Genomic DNA, 17,434 nt, shown 5'->3' with positions numbered 1-17,434 from the left:
GCATATCGAGAATCAGGTTAAGAATCCATCAATTATATAGATGTTCATCATGCTCGTGCTGGGGCTCGAACATAAAGAAATGTCACTCTCATCGAGAGGAGGTATATGTAATAAAATCATAGATACATCCAAGAAACCAGGCAAACAGTGCTCTGGTGGCATAGCACAAATCGTAATCAACATCAATCACACCACTTCCTCATCTAAACATAATCCCGAGGAAGAGGATGCATGAGAAAAAGGAAACAATGACACTTTTCATTCAGGTTTTAAAGAAAAGGAAAAGGAAAAAAAAAACAATTATCGCAGCAGTTGGTATAAAATCATTTCAGGATAGGTTTTCTTTTAAGCGTCCCAGCTCTCCAATCCGGTGAGGACACATCCCTCCTCGCCCTCTTTTCTGGCCTGGAGCTCTCCGATCTCATAAACGGTCTCGCCCTCCTTCTGGAGGAGGTCCTTGACGGCAGCCTCGGAGCCCTTCTCGACGGCAATAACCATACCGACACCGCAGTTGAAGGCGCGGGCCATCTCAATGGCCTCGACGTTACCAGTCTGCTTGAGCCAGGCGAAGACCGAGGGCAGCTTCCAGCCCTCCACGTTGATGTGTGCGGTCAGGGTTGAGGGCAACATACGGGGGACGTTGTCGACCAGACCGCCACCGGTGATGTGAGCAAGACCTTTGATGGCGGAAGAGTTGGGAGCAGTGGGGGTGGCGGAGGGAATAGAGAGGGCTTTGAGAAGGGGCTTCACGTAGATACGAGTGGGAGTGAGAAGGGCCTGGCCGAGGGTCTGGGGCCCGGTGGCAGACGGCATGGTGAAGGGAGCGGCGGCATCGTAGCTAAGACCGGAGCGTTCGACGACCTTGCGGACCAGCGAGTAGCCGTTGGAGTGAGGGCCCGAAGAGGCCAGGGCCAGCAGCACGTCGCCGGCCTTCATGGCCGCGGTCTCGGGAAGGATAGGGCGGGCATTGGGGCCCGTAGTGTTGATGGCACCAACGGCAGCACCAACAGCGTCGTAGGTGTTGTCGACGAAGAGACCGGGCATCTCAGCGGTTTCACCACCAATCAGGGCACAGCCAGCCTGAACACAGCCATCGGCGACTCCGGTGACGAAGGCGGCGGCCGTGGGCACGTCGAGGTGACCGCAGGAGTAGCAGTCGAGGAAGAAGAGGGGCTCCGCACCCTGAACAACCAGGTCGTTGACGTTCATGGCGACAAGGTCAATACCCACGGTGTTGTGTACACCGGCCGCGTGAGCAATCTTGAGCTTGGTGCCGACACCGTCAATGGCACCGATCAAGGTCGGGGAGTTGGGGTCGTAGGTGGAGTTGGCGGCGGCGAGGGAGAAGAGGCCGCCAAAGCCACCGATCACGGCGTCGGTACCAGGACGCTTAGTCTTGGCGACGGAGCTCTTAATCTGATTGACGAGGTCGTTACCGGCATCAATGGAGACACCCGCAGCGGCGTAGGTGAGAGATTCCTTCTGAGCGGCGGCGGCATCGCGCTGGCGGAAAGCCCGATGGGCGATGTCCTTGCGATAGAACATGTCCTCGAAGTGAATGGTAGAGATGCCCTCATAACTCTTCCGGACAGCCTCTTCAAGGCTAGAAGCGGTCGCGGTGGACGCGATGACACGGCCACCAGCGGTCTGCAACTCGCCGTTGACAAGGTTAGTGCCGGCGTGGAAAATGAGGGTCCCTTCGGTGGGAGAGTCGAGAGTGATCTTCTTGCCCTTGGCGTAAGAGCCAGGGTAGCCACCAGCGACGGCAATGACCGTGGTGGAAAAGTTGGGCTTGATTTTGATGGAAACACCGTCCAGCCAGTGTTCCGTACAGGCAACCATGATCTCGGCCAAATCGGTATCATCGCTGAGCAGGGGCAGCAGAGTCTGGGTCTCGGGGTCTCCACCACGAACGTTATACTCAAGGACCTTAGGGCCGTCCTTGGTCATCATCAAACCGGTAAAGAGAATGCCGACGAAGGGGAATCCTGGAAGACGTATTAGTGTGATACAAACACCAAAGGAGGGATGATGGCGGACCGTCTCTTCTCATGCCGTCAACAGATGGCTGCACAATGGTGCGGTCGATCTCATCCAGCACGGCCTTAGAGGAAATGGGGGTCGGGGCGTAGCAGCCCATGCCACCGGTGTTGGGGCCCTGGTCCCCGTCAAAGATGCGCTTGTGATCCTGGGCAGCCGGAAGAGAACGGATGGTGTAGCCGTCGGAGAATGTGAGAACACTGAGTTCATCGCCCTCAAGGTATTCCTCGATGACGACCTCGCTGCCAGCCTTGCCAAACTGGTTCTCAACCATCATCTCACGAAGAGCCTGGTGGGCTTCCTCCTTCGTGGTGGGGATGATGACGCCCTTACCACCGGCCAGGCCGTCGGCCTTGATAACGACCTGGTGGGAAACGGAGTCGAGATACTGGCGAGCGGGCTCATATTCATAGAAGTTCTCGTAAGCGGCAGTGGGAATGTTGTGGCGCTTCATGAAATCCTTAGAGAAGGTCTTGGAGCCCTCCATGCGGGCAGCGGCCTTGGAGGGACCGAAGCATCGGATACCGACTGTTCGTGACCGTGGTTAGTGGGGCTGCGCTGACTTTTGTGGCCTGGATTTGTGTTTGCGGAGAATACTCACCAGCCTGGAAATAACCCTGGATGCCGTCCACGAGGGGAGCCTCGGGACCAGGTACCACCAGGTTCACACCGTTCTGTTGGGCAAAGGCCACAAGTCCGGGGTAATCATCACCCTTGACGTTGGCGTTCTGAATCTTTTCTGAGGCACCGCTGCCGGTACCGCCGTTTCCGGGAGCGACGAAGACGGTCTCGACGCGGGGCGACTGGCTCAATTTCCAGGCCAGCGCATGTTCACGACCGCCATTGCCGACAATGAGCACGCGCAACCGCTCGGTAGTCATGGTGAGCGAAGGGAGGAGGGGAGGCGCAATGGGCTCGAGTGAACCTGAGGGAGTTGGGTCGAAATTAGTATGGGACGGGACAGAAATGGTGGGGGTGGTGGTTGCAGAGTGGGACGATAAGAGTCAATTGCAGTCAAGGATAGTGAAGGATTAGGCGAAACGGAGAAAGGAAAGGGGAAAGGGAAGAAGAAAAAATAAGAAGACAAAAGATGAGCGATGCCTGGGAGGGAAGCTCTCATAGAGAGAGGGAAGGGGGGGGGGGGGAGAATTGAGTCAGTCAATACTCAAGAGTTGAAGTGGAGTCTCTCTTGTCTTTCTCCATCTTTTGTCTCTGCTTTGAATCTGACGGAATCCCGTACGGTGATTTCTCAATGTCTGCACCAAGAAAGACAGACAACCTTCAGCAACTCACCTAGCAAGCGACCTGCGCGAAGAAAAAAAGAAAGGGATGAATTCAAACAACCCACGAAGTTGATGGTTGGAGGGGTGGTGGGGGGGAAGTTTAAAAAGTCAATTTTTTTTTAGCAGCGATGTCGGATTTTGCCTGGGTTGGCCGCCCGGCGGGGAAGCGGTGATTTGCCCCGACCCCGGATTGATGGGATTGGTCTGAGTGTCGAGGCGGTCGGGCTGTTTTACCGCCTTCCGCTTCCCGCGGGCAGAAAGAATTCGATTCCGATTGTTGAACTGTTGAACCTGTCAAAGCGGCAAAAAAAAAAGTGATAAGAGCAACCATCAACTTTTGCCGCCCGGAGGTTTCCAATTCTTCTCCTCGTCTGGTCCCATCAGGTCCCATCATCCATTTTGTATTGGTCTTTCCCAATTCCTCCACATCCTTATATTCAACTTCACCTCGAATTCGGTTTACCCATCGATATAGCCCCGAATGCTTCGGGCTTCGTGGCGGTCCGCCGTGACCCCCACGAGGGGTCACGTCTGCTGGTCGTGTCTTTCCCGTGGCTTGAGTGCGCCTCCGCATCAGCAGCTATGGGCGCGTTCTTTCCAGAGCAGGTCTCGCCTGCGCTCCCAGGCTTCAGCTAGCACCGAGGCTGAGAGCCTACCTAGTACTCCGGCTCTCAATCAATCCGACATCAATCAACAGCCTACATCGGAGCCCCAGTCAAAGTCGCATCCTGAGGCCGACCACAACGAAGTCTCCAAAGTAGACGGCTTGCCCGACGAAGCTTCTAAGAGAAAGGAGCCGGATCTTGATCCACTCGCGGGGAGGATTCCGATCTTTGCTAGAACAACAGAAACCACTTCTGGTAAACTCAAAGCGCGACAGGCTTTAAAAGGTGCGTGTGTCACGAGCTTTTTTCACGAGCCTGAGCCGCTATAAAAAAAAAAAAAAAAAAAAAGCGATGAACTGACTGTTGCGCAGCGCTCCCGGTGAAAACAACGGATGTTCCCGGCCTAGCATTTGGACTAGATCGAGTCTTGTTCAAGTAAGAGCCACCCTCTCTGTTCAAGGCGTGACAATGCTATAGCCGCGAGACCTAACAACTGTTCAGCCAGGGAGTTTACACGCTGCGAGACCCAAGATCCCGAGTTTACAACTTCGATCCGTACTTGGGTGCCATCATGCCTGTTACCGAATTCGATTTCCAAGCTTTGAAGGATTACATCACATCTTCCAAGGATAAACAACTGCACTCGCTCGCACGCGAGGCGGGCAGGAAATACATCGGATCCTCTTCGAGTATGACTTCCGTGCTGTCACACTTTCACTACCTGCTGTCCGCTTGGCGACCCGTCGACACTAGCAGCTTGTCTCAGGGCTTCAATGAAGAGTTGAAGACCTTCACGCGGCTTTTGCGAGCGCCTGCCGCCATGTTCCTGCACTATCAGGACGGTGTCTATGCTATTGATGCCGACAAGGAATTTGATTCGGCAAATATTTTAATGAACCTGGGTAAATCGATGGAGAAGCTACTCACGCTGCCTAAGTCGGATTTCGAGCGCTATCGACGGTCTAGCGCTAACAAGATCACCCCTGAGGAAGAGAATGCGATTCCGGAATCCTACCACTATTCGACACTCGGCGACTTCCTCATGCGTTCGCAATTAGACGCGTACGATCCACGACTCCCCGGTACCGGCATGTTCGATCTGAAGACTCGTGCCGTGGTGTCAATTCGGATGGATGCGCGTAACTTTGAGCATGGCCTGGGTTATGAGATCCGCCGACCCTTCGGTTTGTACGAATCATACGAGCGTGAATATTATGATATGATTCGGGCTGCCTTCCTCAAGTACTCGCTACAGGTACGCGTCGGGCGCATGGACGGCATTTTTGTGGCATTCCACAATATTGAGCGTATCTTCGGTTTCCAATATATCTCTTTGAACGAGATGGACAAAGCCCTACACGGTCAATTCAAACTTGACCTGGGTGATCGCGAATTCGAACTCAGCATTCAGCTCTGGAATAATATCCTGAACCGTGTTACGAAAGACTTCCCTAAGCAGTCACTTCGTTTCCATTTCGAAACACGTGGTGACCGCCCTGGAATGAAGCCCCACATGTATATCTTCGCGGAACCCGTTACGACAGACGAGATCGCGGCGATACAGAACAAGAACAAGGAGGCCATTGACGCCTATCAGAAACGCGTTCTGAATTTGCCCGATGAGCCGGTGGTGGAGCCGGCCAAGGACGAAGGCGAAGATGTGGAGGATGAAGATCCAAAATATGACACTACCGTGAAAGATCCTACTGACGCCGTGGCAGAGGGGGCGGAAGACGAGGAATACTTCCGTCTGGACGGCAAGCCTGAAATTGATACGACCAAGAAGCTCTTTGCTGCTGTGCTCTCAATCGAGAATTACGTGAATGATAATCTGGTCCTCAGACCTGAGAATATCGGTAGGAAGGATAAGTGGGAGATCTCTTACAAGATCGATTACCTGGACCCAGAGGATCCGCAGACGCATCGGATGTATGCTCATTGTCAAAAACGTCGCCGGGATGCTCTCGACTTCGAGAAATCAGACGGACTTACTCCCTATCTGAAGAAGCTCCGTTCAATTTCTCGGGCTGGTCGCCGTTACCGCGAGCAGGAGAATATACGCGATCGGAAAAACACGCCTGTCGTCTATCGCACTCTACCCCCTACTGGTCTTGGTGCTCCCGTCAAGATACATGCCCGCCACCTGAAGTTGACTGGGAAGGGCGGTAAACAGGCGGCTAAGAAGCCTCTCAAGAAGCCTCTCAAGAAGCCTTCCCATAAGAACCCCACCAAGCCCGCCGGCAAATCTCGGCCTACCAAGAAGACCAGCGAGTCTTCTCCCGAGCCAGAGCCATCTGCTGAGCAGCCTGCCCAGCAGACGTCCACTCAGGAGAATTAGGCATCGGAGGAGTCCAGATCTCGTCAACTCCCATCAACATCACCACCATCATCATCCCACCATCATCACTCAGCTGAGGAGTTCAGTCGGAAAAACTCCTTGGCTTGTAACTTTTATCTTATCAAGATCAACTCATTTTCAGACAGGGGCTTGTGTAATTTTAAATGCGCATATTTGTGCTGGATAGGAGTTGAGTGATTCCCAAGATTAGAAAGCAATTGATTTTCTCTTGTCCATCTACTACTATCGAGTTTCTTTCGTCGGATCTATATAATACGAAATCATTCATCTCTTTTTCTCTCTCTCATGCTAACCCTAATCCTCCTCCTCCTCCTCCTCCTCCTCCCGCCGCTCTTTCCACTTACCCTATGTATTCTTGCGGAGCGTGGCACAGGGAAGTAGATACCCACCACAGCGCAGCGTGTAAACCAGCCTACCCACATCCCTTCGACACAGCATGTCATCTTCCGTGGGAATAGTTACCATAGCCATAGCGACAACCCGCCCGATCTATAGAGCGATGGCAGGGAAAGCTAACCACCAATTGCATAACGGGTCTTCGGAATGCATGGCCTATATCACAGATAGATCATTGGATTGTACAGTACAGTACTAGGTAGCCGGGTGGACGGTCCTGTTCCTTCCCGAATTCATTGTGTAACATCGTAGGTACCGTGCCATAGTATGGATGGCAGGGTCCGGCAAATGTCCTCCGGCTTTGGCAGCTTCAAGCTGAATATGTATGTATGTATGTATGTATGTATGTACACTACAGTAATCTGATCAATGAGCTGATGGGAGGCACGAAGACCGGGTCGAGATCTTTTCTAAACGGGTTCAATGATGAAAGGATGGAAGGGCGGGGTCTAAAGAAAGAACAATGGTGACTGATCAGCAGATCAACCCTGGGATCTGAAAGTGGATGATTCGTGTGAAAGATCAGTTGCGCCAGTCGAATCAATTGACTCGCTACAACAGATAGATCTACCCTAGGGCTTTTATGGCGCCAGTCACCGTGATCTCATCCGACAAGCATAACAGGTAGATCTCGCATTGAGAATGCAGGAACTTCGAATACTGTCCTCTGTCTACACATGCATATATATTAGCATACAGTCGACTACTGGTCATCATACTGAATGCAACAATATACAGCCGCTGAGAATCATTTCATTTGGCTTCTGATTTCTGAAGACTCGCAAGAGTCAACGAAGCTAACTAGTTACAGTCCCACTCATTCACCGTGGGTATCATCATTCTTTTTGTTCAGCCCACCCTATCTCGCGTTTGTTCCGCTTGCAAGGGTGGACGAAAGATATATTCTATTGACATTAACAATTATGGGCATCATGGGGTCGCAAAGAGAAAGAGACAAAATGTATCCGACAGACTTGGAATGCGCCTCACTGGAAACCCAAAGATACTCGAACATCTCTCGATGGAATTGTTGATTTGAACGCCGCCTAGCCGATGCGCCAACCACGCAGGATGATGCAAAAAAAAAAAAAAAATTGAAAAGAAAAAGGTCGAAGTCGTCCTACTCTTCTCTCCGCCATCTGCCTTTCCTGAGGCTGGCCGGAGCAGAAAAGTCAGGATCAGTGTCGTGAGAAGAGAAAAGGAACGGAAAAGGTATGGATGATATTGGACAGGACCAGACACTGATGACCAACTGGCATAAAGTCCAGAAGATCCAAAACCAGGTCAGGGATGAGTGTCGAAAAGGAGTGGAATGCTCGACTGTGGGAGAAGCCACGTAGAAAGGAACAAAAGCACAGGCGTGCCTTGTACACTGATTGAGAACAAAAGCAAATTGAGAGTAGTGGGGGAGGTATCACGCAACAATGGCAGGAAAATCGTGTGCTTCTTCGACTAGCGAAAACAGCTCGATATGGTTGTCTCGTTGTTAGACTCATTAATCATGTCCTTGGGACGAGAATGGCCGGCTTATCGGAAATTATCCAATTCAAGATGAGGGGGTGCCCAGTCCAGTCTTGGTGGCCTATCATTTGATACACACACTGCACCCGACCTCATTTTCTCCATTCTTTTGCGTTCTTTGGATGCACCACTGCTCAAGAAGCCCCTCAAGGTGGAGGATGCCGATCCGTAGGTGCTTCGCGTACTTGTGCCGGTACCCGTAGAAACAGTGCTGGAGCTGCGGGCACTGCGAACGCTGCTGGTCTTGTTCACCACAGGAGGTATGGCTGGAACTGGCACTGCCAAACGAGGGTTATGGCCATTGGAGCCCGTATATTCTAAAGGCAGGAATGACTGGCTTCCATAATCTGCTAACGAGAAGGGCGCTGTTTGCGGGCGTTCACGAAGCTCAGCGACCAAGCTACTCTCGGCGTCAAGGCTGTTGAACATTTCCAGATGAGTCTTCGGACTGGTACTGCCATCATCGGGCTGCGGCGGTGGTTGGATTTCATCGGTCAATACCGTTACGTCCAGTTTCAGGTTATCGAGCATCAGTCCCAGCGTCGTTGCAGTAGCCGGTCGCCCTTCGCTGGAATTGTCATCGTCGAGCTCGGCGCTACCATCCTCCAAGCCATGCGCCAGGTTGTAGTTCCGAAACAGGTATCGGCGCAGGCGCGCGACCTCTGCATCCCACTTTTGGTTCAATGATTGCAAAATGACTTCGACATCCTGTTGCATCAAAGAAGCATCCGCAGGGGAGAGCAGGTTAGATGATGAGGCACCCGACCGGTGAAGAGATGATGGCTGCTGTTTGGACAGTTTGCTGCTATTCGAGTTCTTGTTGGTTATGGCAGCTTGGATCGAGCGACGAATAGAGCTGGTCGTAGAGCTCTGAGCCAGGCTGACGTCCCGCTTAACACTCTCAACTTCGCGCCGCACCCGTTCAAGAGACTGGACCCGGTCTCGGTCCATGCAGGAAAGACTCAGTAAGGATCGATTCCGCTGCAGACCATTCACCAGGACCGTGAACGACTGAAGATTGATGTCGTTATTCTCACAGTAGACCTCACGCAGACAATCATTGGCTTCCAGCACAGATGCCAGGGTGTTTGCTCCCTGCAAACCAAGCTTCTGATGTTCTATCCTCAAGACTTGCAGAGACTTGTTCTTCTTCAAGCCAGTGAGGGCTAGGTTGAGACCGATCCCGAACCGGGCGACATCCAAGTGCGCGCTCTCTCCACTGATGTCCAGATCTTCGAGCGTCTCGTTTTCCTCGAACATCAGCTGCAGTGCCTTGCAAGTCTCCGGCCCGGCATCGTAGGGCAGGGACGCTTTCGAGATATCCAGGTATTTCAGAGAACGATTCACCCGTAGAGCCTCGACTAATTCTTGAAACTGCTCCTCCTTCTTGAAATCAATCATCCGCATAGACATGTGTGTCGGAGTCTTGTTCTGTGCTATGGCGTCGAATAGGTACGAGCAACCCTGATCAAGTCGGTTCTCGTTCACATGCAGATGCAGGTTGCGAGACTCAAGCATCGCCATAGAATGCAGGAAGATCGCCACGTCCTGACCACTGAGACCGCACTGGTCGAATTTGAGAACGCGCAAGCCTTGGGAGCGATCGCTAGCCAAATACGTGGCAATGGCGTCAACGGTCTGCCGGTTGACGGCTGTCCGGCTCAGTGAAAGTTCCTCAAGGCGCCAGTTGATCAACGTCTCAGGCGTGAGGAGCGGCTCCGGGCCAGATGTGCGCGAGATTCGCGACAAGTCCAGGGTCTTGATGTGGCTGAAGTAGCCAAGATACTGCGGAAGGATATCCGGGGTCAGGCGGCCCTGTACGCCGGAAATGTTGATCGCCTCCAATGTGTGCGATTGAGCTACGACGGTTGACAGTAACAAGTCCAGATCGTGCACAGATAGGCCACAATTGCCCACTTCGAGTGCCCGCATATGGCTTCCTCGCTGCGAGGCCGCATCGACAAGATAGTCCAAGTCGGAGTCTCCCAGTTTAATGCCGTTGAGAACAACCCAGTCCACGCTCGTCAGCTCTCGGCGACAGATCGGGAAGATCGCCTCTGGAATACCACAGCCGGGGTCATGGCTTTCACTATCAGACTTAGGGACGCGGCTCAGTGTATAGGAAAAGTCAAGACGTCGGAGCCATTTGCTCTTCAGTGTTAACGCCCGAACTTCTTGAGATAGAACAGATAGGTTCTCTTGCCCGGGGATGTTAATTGTTGCACCAGCACGACTCAGAAGAGCATCCTTGTCTGTGCCATGCGTGTCGCGCAGCCCCTGGAGGGCGTCCAAGCTCACTCCGCTGAATGAAATCGCACGGAAGGACTCGTTGTAGCGCAAGGCCCGCAGAACGGCGATCAATTCCAGAGCCGTATACTTCCGCCGTGCTGAAGGAGGCAACAGCTTGAAACAGGGAGCATCGTCACATTGCATGTCAATCGTGTATCGGATGTTAGACGTATCGATGTCGTAGCTGGCAGAATAAGCGACCAAGGTTCGGTCGAAGCAACCGAAATCTTCGTCAAGGTCTACCGGGGGAAAGTTGTTCTCATTGTCGAGGTCTCGGGGAACGATGAAGTCATACGGCTGCTTGAGCCATAAAGGTCGCAAGAATTCCGTCTGCTGTCTGATCCAGAAGGCAACCTCCAAAGAATGAACGGATGCAAGGAACACGGAGAATGGTTTGCGAAGGGGTAATCGAAATGTCAGATGTAAGCTATCGTCCCCCCACTCCATCGACAGGCAGGTCAAATTCATGAGTCCAAAGGACGTTGCAGCATCTAAGTCGCTCAACGATACCACAGAGCTGCGACTGGAGATTTTGTGTAGGGGAATCAGGTGGAGCTTGTGAGAACCCAGAGCAAGGTAACAGCCGGTTGGTGAGAGTTTGGTGAGATCCTCCGACGAGGCCCGCGTCGGAGATTTGCTGGATGCCATCTGGATGACTCGGAACATGCGAAACGTCTCGGGGTCGTAGTCCCGTTCGTAGTCCAGCATTCGCACCACACAGTCCACCGTCTTTCGGTCAAATGGTAAGGGGTCTGCTCCTCGGATCAGCTCCGCCGCGGAGCGAATGCCCACCATCCATAGGTTGAGTTCCTGGAAATCAGGTGTCTGCATCTGGATAAAGGTAGCTTTCTGTGCTCGCTCATCGACATAAGCAACCTCCACTGTGGAGGACGGCCGACCATCGTCCAACATGTAAACTGCAATAATACTGTTCAAGGCAATTCCGGAAGAGTTATCGCCAGGCACCCCCAGCTGTGGGTCCTGCATCGAGCTGATGGAGACGACGGACTGACGGTTGCTTGCCAGAGACCGGGAATAAGATGACGGGATAGATGGAAACATGTCGGCCGCTTTGCTCTGGTTCTTGAACCGGACCAGGTGAGTATCGGTCAGGACCAAGTAGTGACTCTTCTTTCGCCACATGCCGCCTGTGATCTGGACATCGCCATGGTGCAAGATAATGGAGCCAATACCTTGTCGGATGTCAGGGTTGTCTTCGTCCAGGGAGCTGGCTTTGGAGCGGCCAAGGGATCGGTCGTCATCTTCCAACGAATGAAGGGACCGCAGCGAGCCGAAAACCGAGGCCCGTCTCTTCTGCATCGACTTGCGTCGAGAGCGCGGGCCCTCGAGGGCTGGCGGGGGCATCATGCATGTTGTCGATTCCGAATCGGCGGTGCCGGGACGACGCAGGGTGTAGCTGGTGCCGGCTCTTGGCGGACTGGGGTTCCGGACCCCAAAGAAGCCAGAGTTGCGGCGTGATTTCTTTTTCGAGGCTTGAGCATCATCTGAGGGCGATCGCTGGTGCACTGCTGGGTCGGACAGGGAAGAGGTTGTGAAGGATGGGCTAAAGACGCTCAGGCTTTTTCTCCGCTCTTTCTTCCCCAGAAGGTCGGCCATGACGGGGATTTAGGGGAAGGATGAGGGCGGAGAAAAGGGGTGACGAGAAGGTGGGAAGCAGCGCTCGAAATGCGAAAGGAGGGAGGGATGGAGGAAGCTAGCTAGCTAGCTAGCTGCAGCAATCACGGGCAGTAAGCGGCAGCAGTGGTACGATGGTGGTGGTGGTGGTGGTGGTGGTGGTGGTAAGATTGATTTTTTTTAAAGAAAGGATATCACATTGAGAAGCCGAAAATGGGGTCTCACTAGAGAGGTGCCAAAAGCGAAAGGAAGGCGACTGTTAGCATGAATCATGGCCGATGGCGATAAGAGGGAAATTTTGAGGGGGGGTGGAAAGGAAGGAGAGTGGAGAGAGAGAAAGAGGGAAGAGGAGTAGAACATTAGGTAGTATGGGCTTGGGGCAGAGGAGATTGGAGCAAGACATAGGCAGGAGTGATTGAAACCCCAGCGGTTGACTAGTGACTTAGAGAGGTGGAGCAGGGCGCGGATGCACCAAATGAGGAGCCACGGGCAGGGGGGGAAGGAGGGGGAACAAGGCAGGAGGAGAGAGGGAAGGGAAGGGAAGGAGAAAATAATAGAAAAAAATTTAAAAAAAAATAAAAATAAAAATAAAAATAAAAAGGTGGAACATACAGCAGCCATCAAGGCAGTTGGAATTGCGAAATCGGTAGGTTGAACGGAGGTAGTCCACGGTAAGACTCGATACCAGATGGAGTCAAAGACGAAGGGGGGAAGAGAAAGAGAGGAAATCGAATGTTGACCTTCGCAACAAACGTAATGACAGCAATTGCAGAAGACAACTCGACTTGAAGCAAGGAAATCAGATTGTGTGCAAACGGAATGATATAGAAACAGATAGCAGAAGAAGAGAATGTGTGGAGGAGGTCAAAACAAGGACCAGCAAAGCAAACCCCCAGACCCGTGGATAGAAGTACGGAGACCGTCAGTTGGTTTAAATGGGGATTGGATTGGGGGGGGGAAAGAGGGGAATGGGAAGATCGGAGTGGACGGCGATCTACTTAGAGTATAACTTGATAGACGTGTAGATCCAGCCGGGAGATGAGGTCGTCGTCACCGTGATGATTTCTCATACAGTAATCCGTACATTCACACAACCTGTCAAATCTCAGATGGTCGGACGCGGAAGGTGCTTGTCAATCCCACGAGGGGGAAGAGAGAAAGAGAGAGCGAGACACAAGCAGAAGAAAAAGAAGAAGAAGAAGAAGAAGAAGAGCTCACCAATCTGTGTAATAAGAGTTTTGCTAACTAGTGTCTGGTCTGGGTGGCAAGTCCCTGGGAGGAGGATGGAGCTGCCACGGGAGGGCCACGAGCAACGGTGACAATGCCAATGGCAATGACAATTGAAGGCGCCCGGATGAGGCAAGCAAGCGATGCAAACAGCAGGTCAGGTACTCAGGTACTCAGGTACTCAGGTACAGCTTCAAAGCGATTGTGCAATTGTGCAATTGTTTACCACTGGAAAATTAGCATTAGCGTTCCAGTTCCAGTGCCAGTGTTCCTGACAGGGACAATCCGGAGATTATCAATTATTGGATCCGGATCCAGGCAAAATGATGTCAGTGACGAGTGTCTTTCCCGCAAACGATCGTCCAACAAACCCTGCCAACCCCCTGCGAACAGCATCCACCATGTAAATGTGACGAGAGAAGTAAACTCAAATCCAATTGTTGGGTGGAATTGAAGTCATATTGTATCAGTCTAAGTGAGGGGAAATTAGGGGGGTAGTAATATTGTAACAACGAGGATGGGGACAACGAGGAGAGGATATGTGAGGGAGAACCAAAACGGCCTGACTCGGGGACGGAAAAGGTTCCCTCCCCCGGTCTCTACCTATGACTTTGTGTATTGTACTCTGTACTTATTCAGGTGTCCTCTATTGTTCATATTGTTCAATGGTTCAATGTCACTGAACAATTGTCAGGGCAGCACTTCCACAATACCTGACCAGCTAGACCAACAATAGATAGCAATTCGGACCGCCTCACTAGCCTAACTGGCTCCGTGCTCATCTCGGGTTGCCTTCTTCCAGCCGAAATTTCCACCGAGTAGTCACTTTCGCCGCTCGCTTAATGAAGGGAATACAAATCAGATACTCTCCCCGACCGTAGAGATCCTCGTACATGCTCAATCGTAGCTCTCTCCCTCTCTTCGTCTTCCTCTTTTATTTTTTCTTTTCCCTCTTCCCCCCCCTCCTCTAAGTCCCACTCAGCACCCCAGATACTTCAGAAGCGCCCCCCCCCTCCAGGCGATCAACGGTGGACTCAGTGCAAACTGCAAAGTATGAAACGCGTTCGAGAAGCCGATCTCCAGCCGCGTCATTGGCGCGACGCCGGACGCCTGTCGAGCTAGAACAGAAGAAGCTCCACTTGGCCCCAGTGGCCTGCATCATCTCTTACTCGGTAGACTAAATCGAACTAGTCGACTGGACTACGCCGGTTTAGGGTCGGAGCTGGTGCCCACGGTCTGGATCGTAGCTATTCTGGCATGACATGGCCGCGCGAGGACAAGAGATCAACGATGTTCTAGCCAGGTCGGTTGGGATTTTATTTTTGATGTTGAGGACTGTTTGACATGTGTCTTGTATTTTCACCGCCTCGTTTAGTCCTTTCCCCCCCTCTGTTCTTGTTCGGCACTGAGGCTTGGCTAAGGGGGCACGAGAAAAAGAAAAAGAAAAAGCAAAGATGATGGTGCAGGGAGGCCAAGAACCCTTTTCCAGCGAACGCCCGTTCCAATGGATCGTATTTACCCCTGAATCGGGCTCCTCTCATTTTAACTCACGATCTGCTCCGTACAATGTATACCACAGGCCGGCTCGCGTACCCGATGATCCTCCCGGCTCTCCACAATGGCAGGTCAGACCGGTCAGCCTTTTGGTCTCGGCGGTTTGTCAGTCAGTCCCTGGTGGGTGGTCGTTTGCTGGCTTACCCATCCATCTCCGTGGTTGCTCTAGTTCGCCATCGGCTGGACCCTTGGTGGCTGAGCGATCCCGGCGCTGGCTTTGGTAGCGTGTTCCAGGTTGGGGGGAAGTGCGTTTCGCGAGAACCCTTCAAACACGGAAGTTGCGATATAGTGGAGCATGGATGGAGATTGCCGAAGAGTGGCTATGCTGTAGGTGGGAAAGTCAGTCTAGGTGGTCGATTCTATCTTCGTTCTGGCTACTGTCGCGGTCGCGGTCGCTGGTCGCTGCAAATGGATCCGGCGCAGTCCGCCTCGCCCCGGGTATAGTTGACGAGGACATACCAACCTAGTCGAGACCCTTGGCAGCTCTCTCGGCCTGAAGCTTCTCCGCCCGTTTCACCTTGCGCACGAACTTGATGTACTCATCCACCCGTTTCTCGGCCCAGATATATCCACCGAGCGTCATGGCTCCGATTTGCAGGAAGACTTTGAATTGCGGCGTCAGTCCGCGATAGACGCGAGAGGCCGGAGACAGCCAGTCAGAGAAGCCCTCCAGCGGACGATGGAACAGTCGAGAACGGATGTACTCTTTGGAGAATGGCGACTGTTTCGGGCGCGGGGAGTTGGGAGGTTGCGAGGGGACTGGAGCGGACGATGCGGGGGAGAATTTGAAGGGATGTGGGAGAATCATGATCATGTGTGCGATGATTGAGACGGAGCCGAACTATGATCGGGGTCAACAGCTTGGAGGAGCAGCCCGGGGAAGATATCAACCATACTCGGAATGCACCCGTAAGAAACCCCCGAACGGCCTCGGAGGTGATGTGCTCGGGCGGTTCAACTTCATGCCTCTGCCAGGAGGGGGGTGGCATATTGGCGGGAGTGTATCGGGAGTATGCTGATCCAGCGAAGATAAAAGCTATCAATGCAGAAAGTAGATCCAGTAGGTTCAATCAGTTACTATAAAAGGGAGACAGCACGAGGTGTGAATGCGACAACTTGAACTCGGTTCATGCAGGACAAAAAGAAATTGAAGGGCCATCATATGACGCAGTGAATCCCGGGGAGAGGGGAAAGGCAAGCATATCCCGCCGCGGAAATACTGAACTTCCGACTGGAATGCGGGCGGGATTTGTTCCGCCCCGCGAAGTGAGTGAGTGCCTAGTGAGTAGTGAGTAGGTACCTAATCGAATCACCGCCCCTCGATTTCAATCCACTCCACCGCACCGCACCGGACAGAATCCACTGCCCACTGCCTCCAGGTTGAATCCAGGATTGAGCCCAGCCAACCTACCAATTGACAATCGCATCCGTCGCCCACGAAGCATTTCATCTTCAGCCCCCAAAAAAGCAATAGGAAAAGATTCATACGGCTGTGGTCGAACCCCATCACTTCACAATGTCTCTCCCCGCCCGCACCGCATCCATCTCCCGCAACACCAACGAGACCAAGATCCAGGTCTCGCTCTCCCTGGACGGCGGCATCCTGCCCCCCTACAAACCCAGCCAACACTTCCCCGCCCCGACCGACCCCGAGGAGGCCGAAGCCGCGAAGAAAGGCATTGTCCCGCCCAAGGATGCCGCGCACGCCACCCAGTTCACCCCGACGCAGCAGATCACCGTGAGCACGGGCATTGGGTTCCTGGATCACATGCTGCACGCGCTGGCGAAGCACTCGGGCTGGAGTTTGGCGGTCCGCGCCAAGGGGGATCTATACAGTACGTTTCTCACCGATTCCTCGAAGCGGGGGCCTGCGTTGTTTTCTTGTTCTTAGAAAAAAGAGGTGATGAACTGACTGTCTTTTTTTCTGTGCGATAACAGTCGACGACCACCACACCACCGAAGACACGTTCCTCGCCGTGGGATCGGCATTCACCGAGGCTCTGGGCGCGCGACAGTCTCTGGCCCGGTTCGGCCGCGGGGACGCTCCGCTGGACGAGGCGCTGTCGTGGGCCGTGATCGACCTGTCCAGCCGGCCGTGGGCCGTCATCAACCTGGGATTCCGGCGGGAGAAGATCGGGGACCTGAGCACGGAGATGATCACCCACGGTCTGCAGAGTTTCGCCCAGGCGGCCGGCGTGACGCTGCACGTGGGGTGCACCTATGGCGACAACGACCACCACCGGGCGGAGAGTGCGTTCAAGGCGCTGGCCGTGGCGATCCGGGCGGCGTGCACGAGACGGGTTGCAGGCGAGGTCGGCGCGGGCGATGTAGTGAGTACCAAGGGAGTTTTGTAAGACGCCCTGTCGGAATGCGAGTGGTTCAAAAATGATAGACCAAAGACATGCATGCCGTGTCATATTGTTGTTACACCCGGGAGATAGACCTTCTAATACTATCACCCCCCACCAACCCACAACCTCATAAACTCTCAAAGACATCGAAACAAAACAACACCTCACCCAGCT

General features: G+C 53.2%; 7 protein-coding genes across 7 annotated transcripts; 2 read left to right on the top strand and 5 right to left on the bottom strand.

The window, feature by feature from the left end:
- Positions 1–13: 13 nt before the first annotated feature.
- Positions 14–3,185, bottom strand: ade1 (bifunctional aminoimidazole ribotide synthase/glycinamide ribotide synthase). The gene is made up of 3 exons (XM_025670048.1): positions 2,642–3,185; positions 2,041–2,568; positions 14–1,988 (listed from the first exon to the last, which is right to left on the bottom strand). Exons 1-3 carry the CDS (start codon positions 2,919–2,921, stop codon positions 346–348), a joined length of 2,451 nt encoding a protein of 816 aa, XP_025526145.1. The 5' UTR covers positions 2,922–3,185; the 3' UTR covers positions 14–345.
- A 524-nt stretch (positions 3,186–3,709) lies between these two features.
- BO86DRAFT_390442 (Pet127 family protein) lies at positions 3,710–6,551 on the top strand. The gene is made up of 3 exons (XM_025672388.1): positions 3,710–4,213; positions 4,300–4,363; positions 4,430–6,551. Exons 1-3 carry the CDS (start codon positions 3,805–3,807, stop codon positions 6,264–6,266), a joined length of 2,310 nt encoding a protein of 769 aa, XP_025526144.1. The 5' UTR covers positions 3,710–3,804; the 3' UTR covers positions 6,267–6,551.
- A 1,412-nt stretch (positions 6,552–7,963) lies between these two features.
- BO86DRAFT_131078 (uncharacterized protein) lies at positions 7,964–12,366 on the bottom strand. Its single transcript, XM_025666102.1, has one exon. It carries the CDS (start codon positions 12,108–12,110, stop codon positions 8,211–8,213), a length of 3,900 nt encoding a protein of 1,299 aa, XP_025526143.1. The 5' UTR covers positions 12,111–12,366; the 3' UTR covers positions 7,964–8,210.
- On the bottom strand, positions 12,210–12,863 carry BO86DRAFT_131072 (uncharacterized protein). Its single transcript, XM_025666101.1, has one exon. It carries the CDS (start codon positions 12,747–12,749, stop codon positions 12,309–12,311), a length of 441 nt encoding a protein of 146 aa, XP_025526142.1. The 5' UTR covers positions 12,750–12,863; the 3' UTR covers positions 12,210–12,308.
- A 1,740-nt stretch (positions 12,864–14,603) lies between these two features.
- BO86DRAFT_131038 (uncharacterized protein) lies at positions 14,604–15,094 on the bottom strand. The gene is made up of 2 exons (XM_025666100.1): positions 15,054–15,094; positions 14,604–14,995 (listed from the first exon to the last, which is right to left on the bottom strand). Exon 2 carries the CDS (start codon positions 14,894–14,896, stop codon positions 14,672–14,674), a length of 225 nt encoding a protein of 74 aa, XP_025526141.1. The 5' UTR covers positions 14,897–14,995; positions 15,054–15,094; the 3' UTR covers positions 14,604–14,671.
- A 3-nt stretch (positions 15,095–15,097) lies between these two features.
- On the bottom strand, positions 15,098–16,062 carry BO86DRAFT_390440 (uncharacterized protein). The gene is made up of 2 exons (XM_025672387.1): positions 15,806–16,062; positions 15,098–15,750 (listed from the first exon to the last, which is right to left on the bottom strand). Exons 1-2 carry the CDS (start codon positions 15,896–15,898, stop codon positions 15,373–15,375), a joined length of 471 nt encoding a protein of 156 aa, XP_025526140.1. The 5' UTR covers positions 15,899–16,062; the 3' UTR covers positions 15,098–15,372.
- A 165-nt stretch (positions 16,063–16,227) lies between these two features.
- Positions 16,228–17,370, top strand: his3 (imidazoleglycerol-phosphate dehydratase HIS3). Its single transcript, XM_025669091.1, has 2 exons — positions 16,228–16,744; positions 16,848–17,370. The coding sequence occupies exons 1-2, from the start codon at positions 16,426–16,428 to the stop codon at positions 17,261–17,263; spliced, it is 735 nt and encodes a 244-aa protein (XP_025526139.1). The 5' UTR covers positions 16,228–16,425; the 3' UTR covers positions 17,264–17,370.
- Positions 17,371–17,434: the final 64 nt, after the last annotated feature.

The sequence above is a fragment of the Aspergillus japonicus genome (genome assembly GCF_003184785.1).
Source record: "Aspergillus japonicus CBS 114.51 unplaced genomic scaffold BO86scaffold_36, whole genome shotgun sequence".
Lineage (NCBI taxonomy): Eukaryota > Fungi > Ascomycota > Eurotiomycetes > Eurotiales > Aspergillaceae > Aspergillus > Aspergillus japonicus.
Note: the sequence above shows the minus strand (reverse complement) of the source record. Positions and strands in the feature narration are given on the sequence as shown.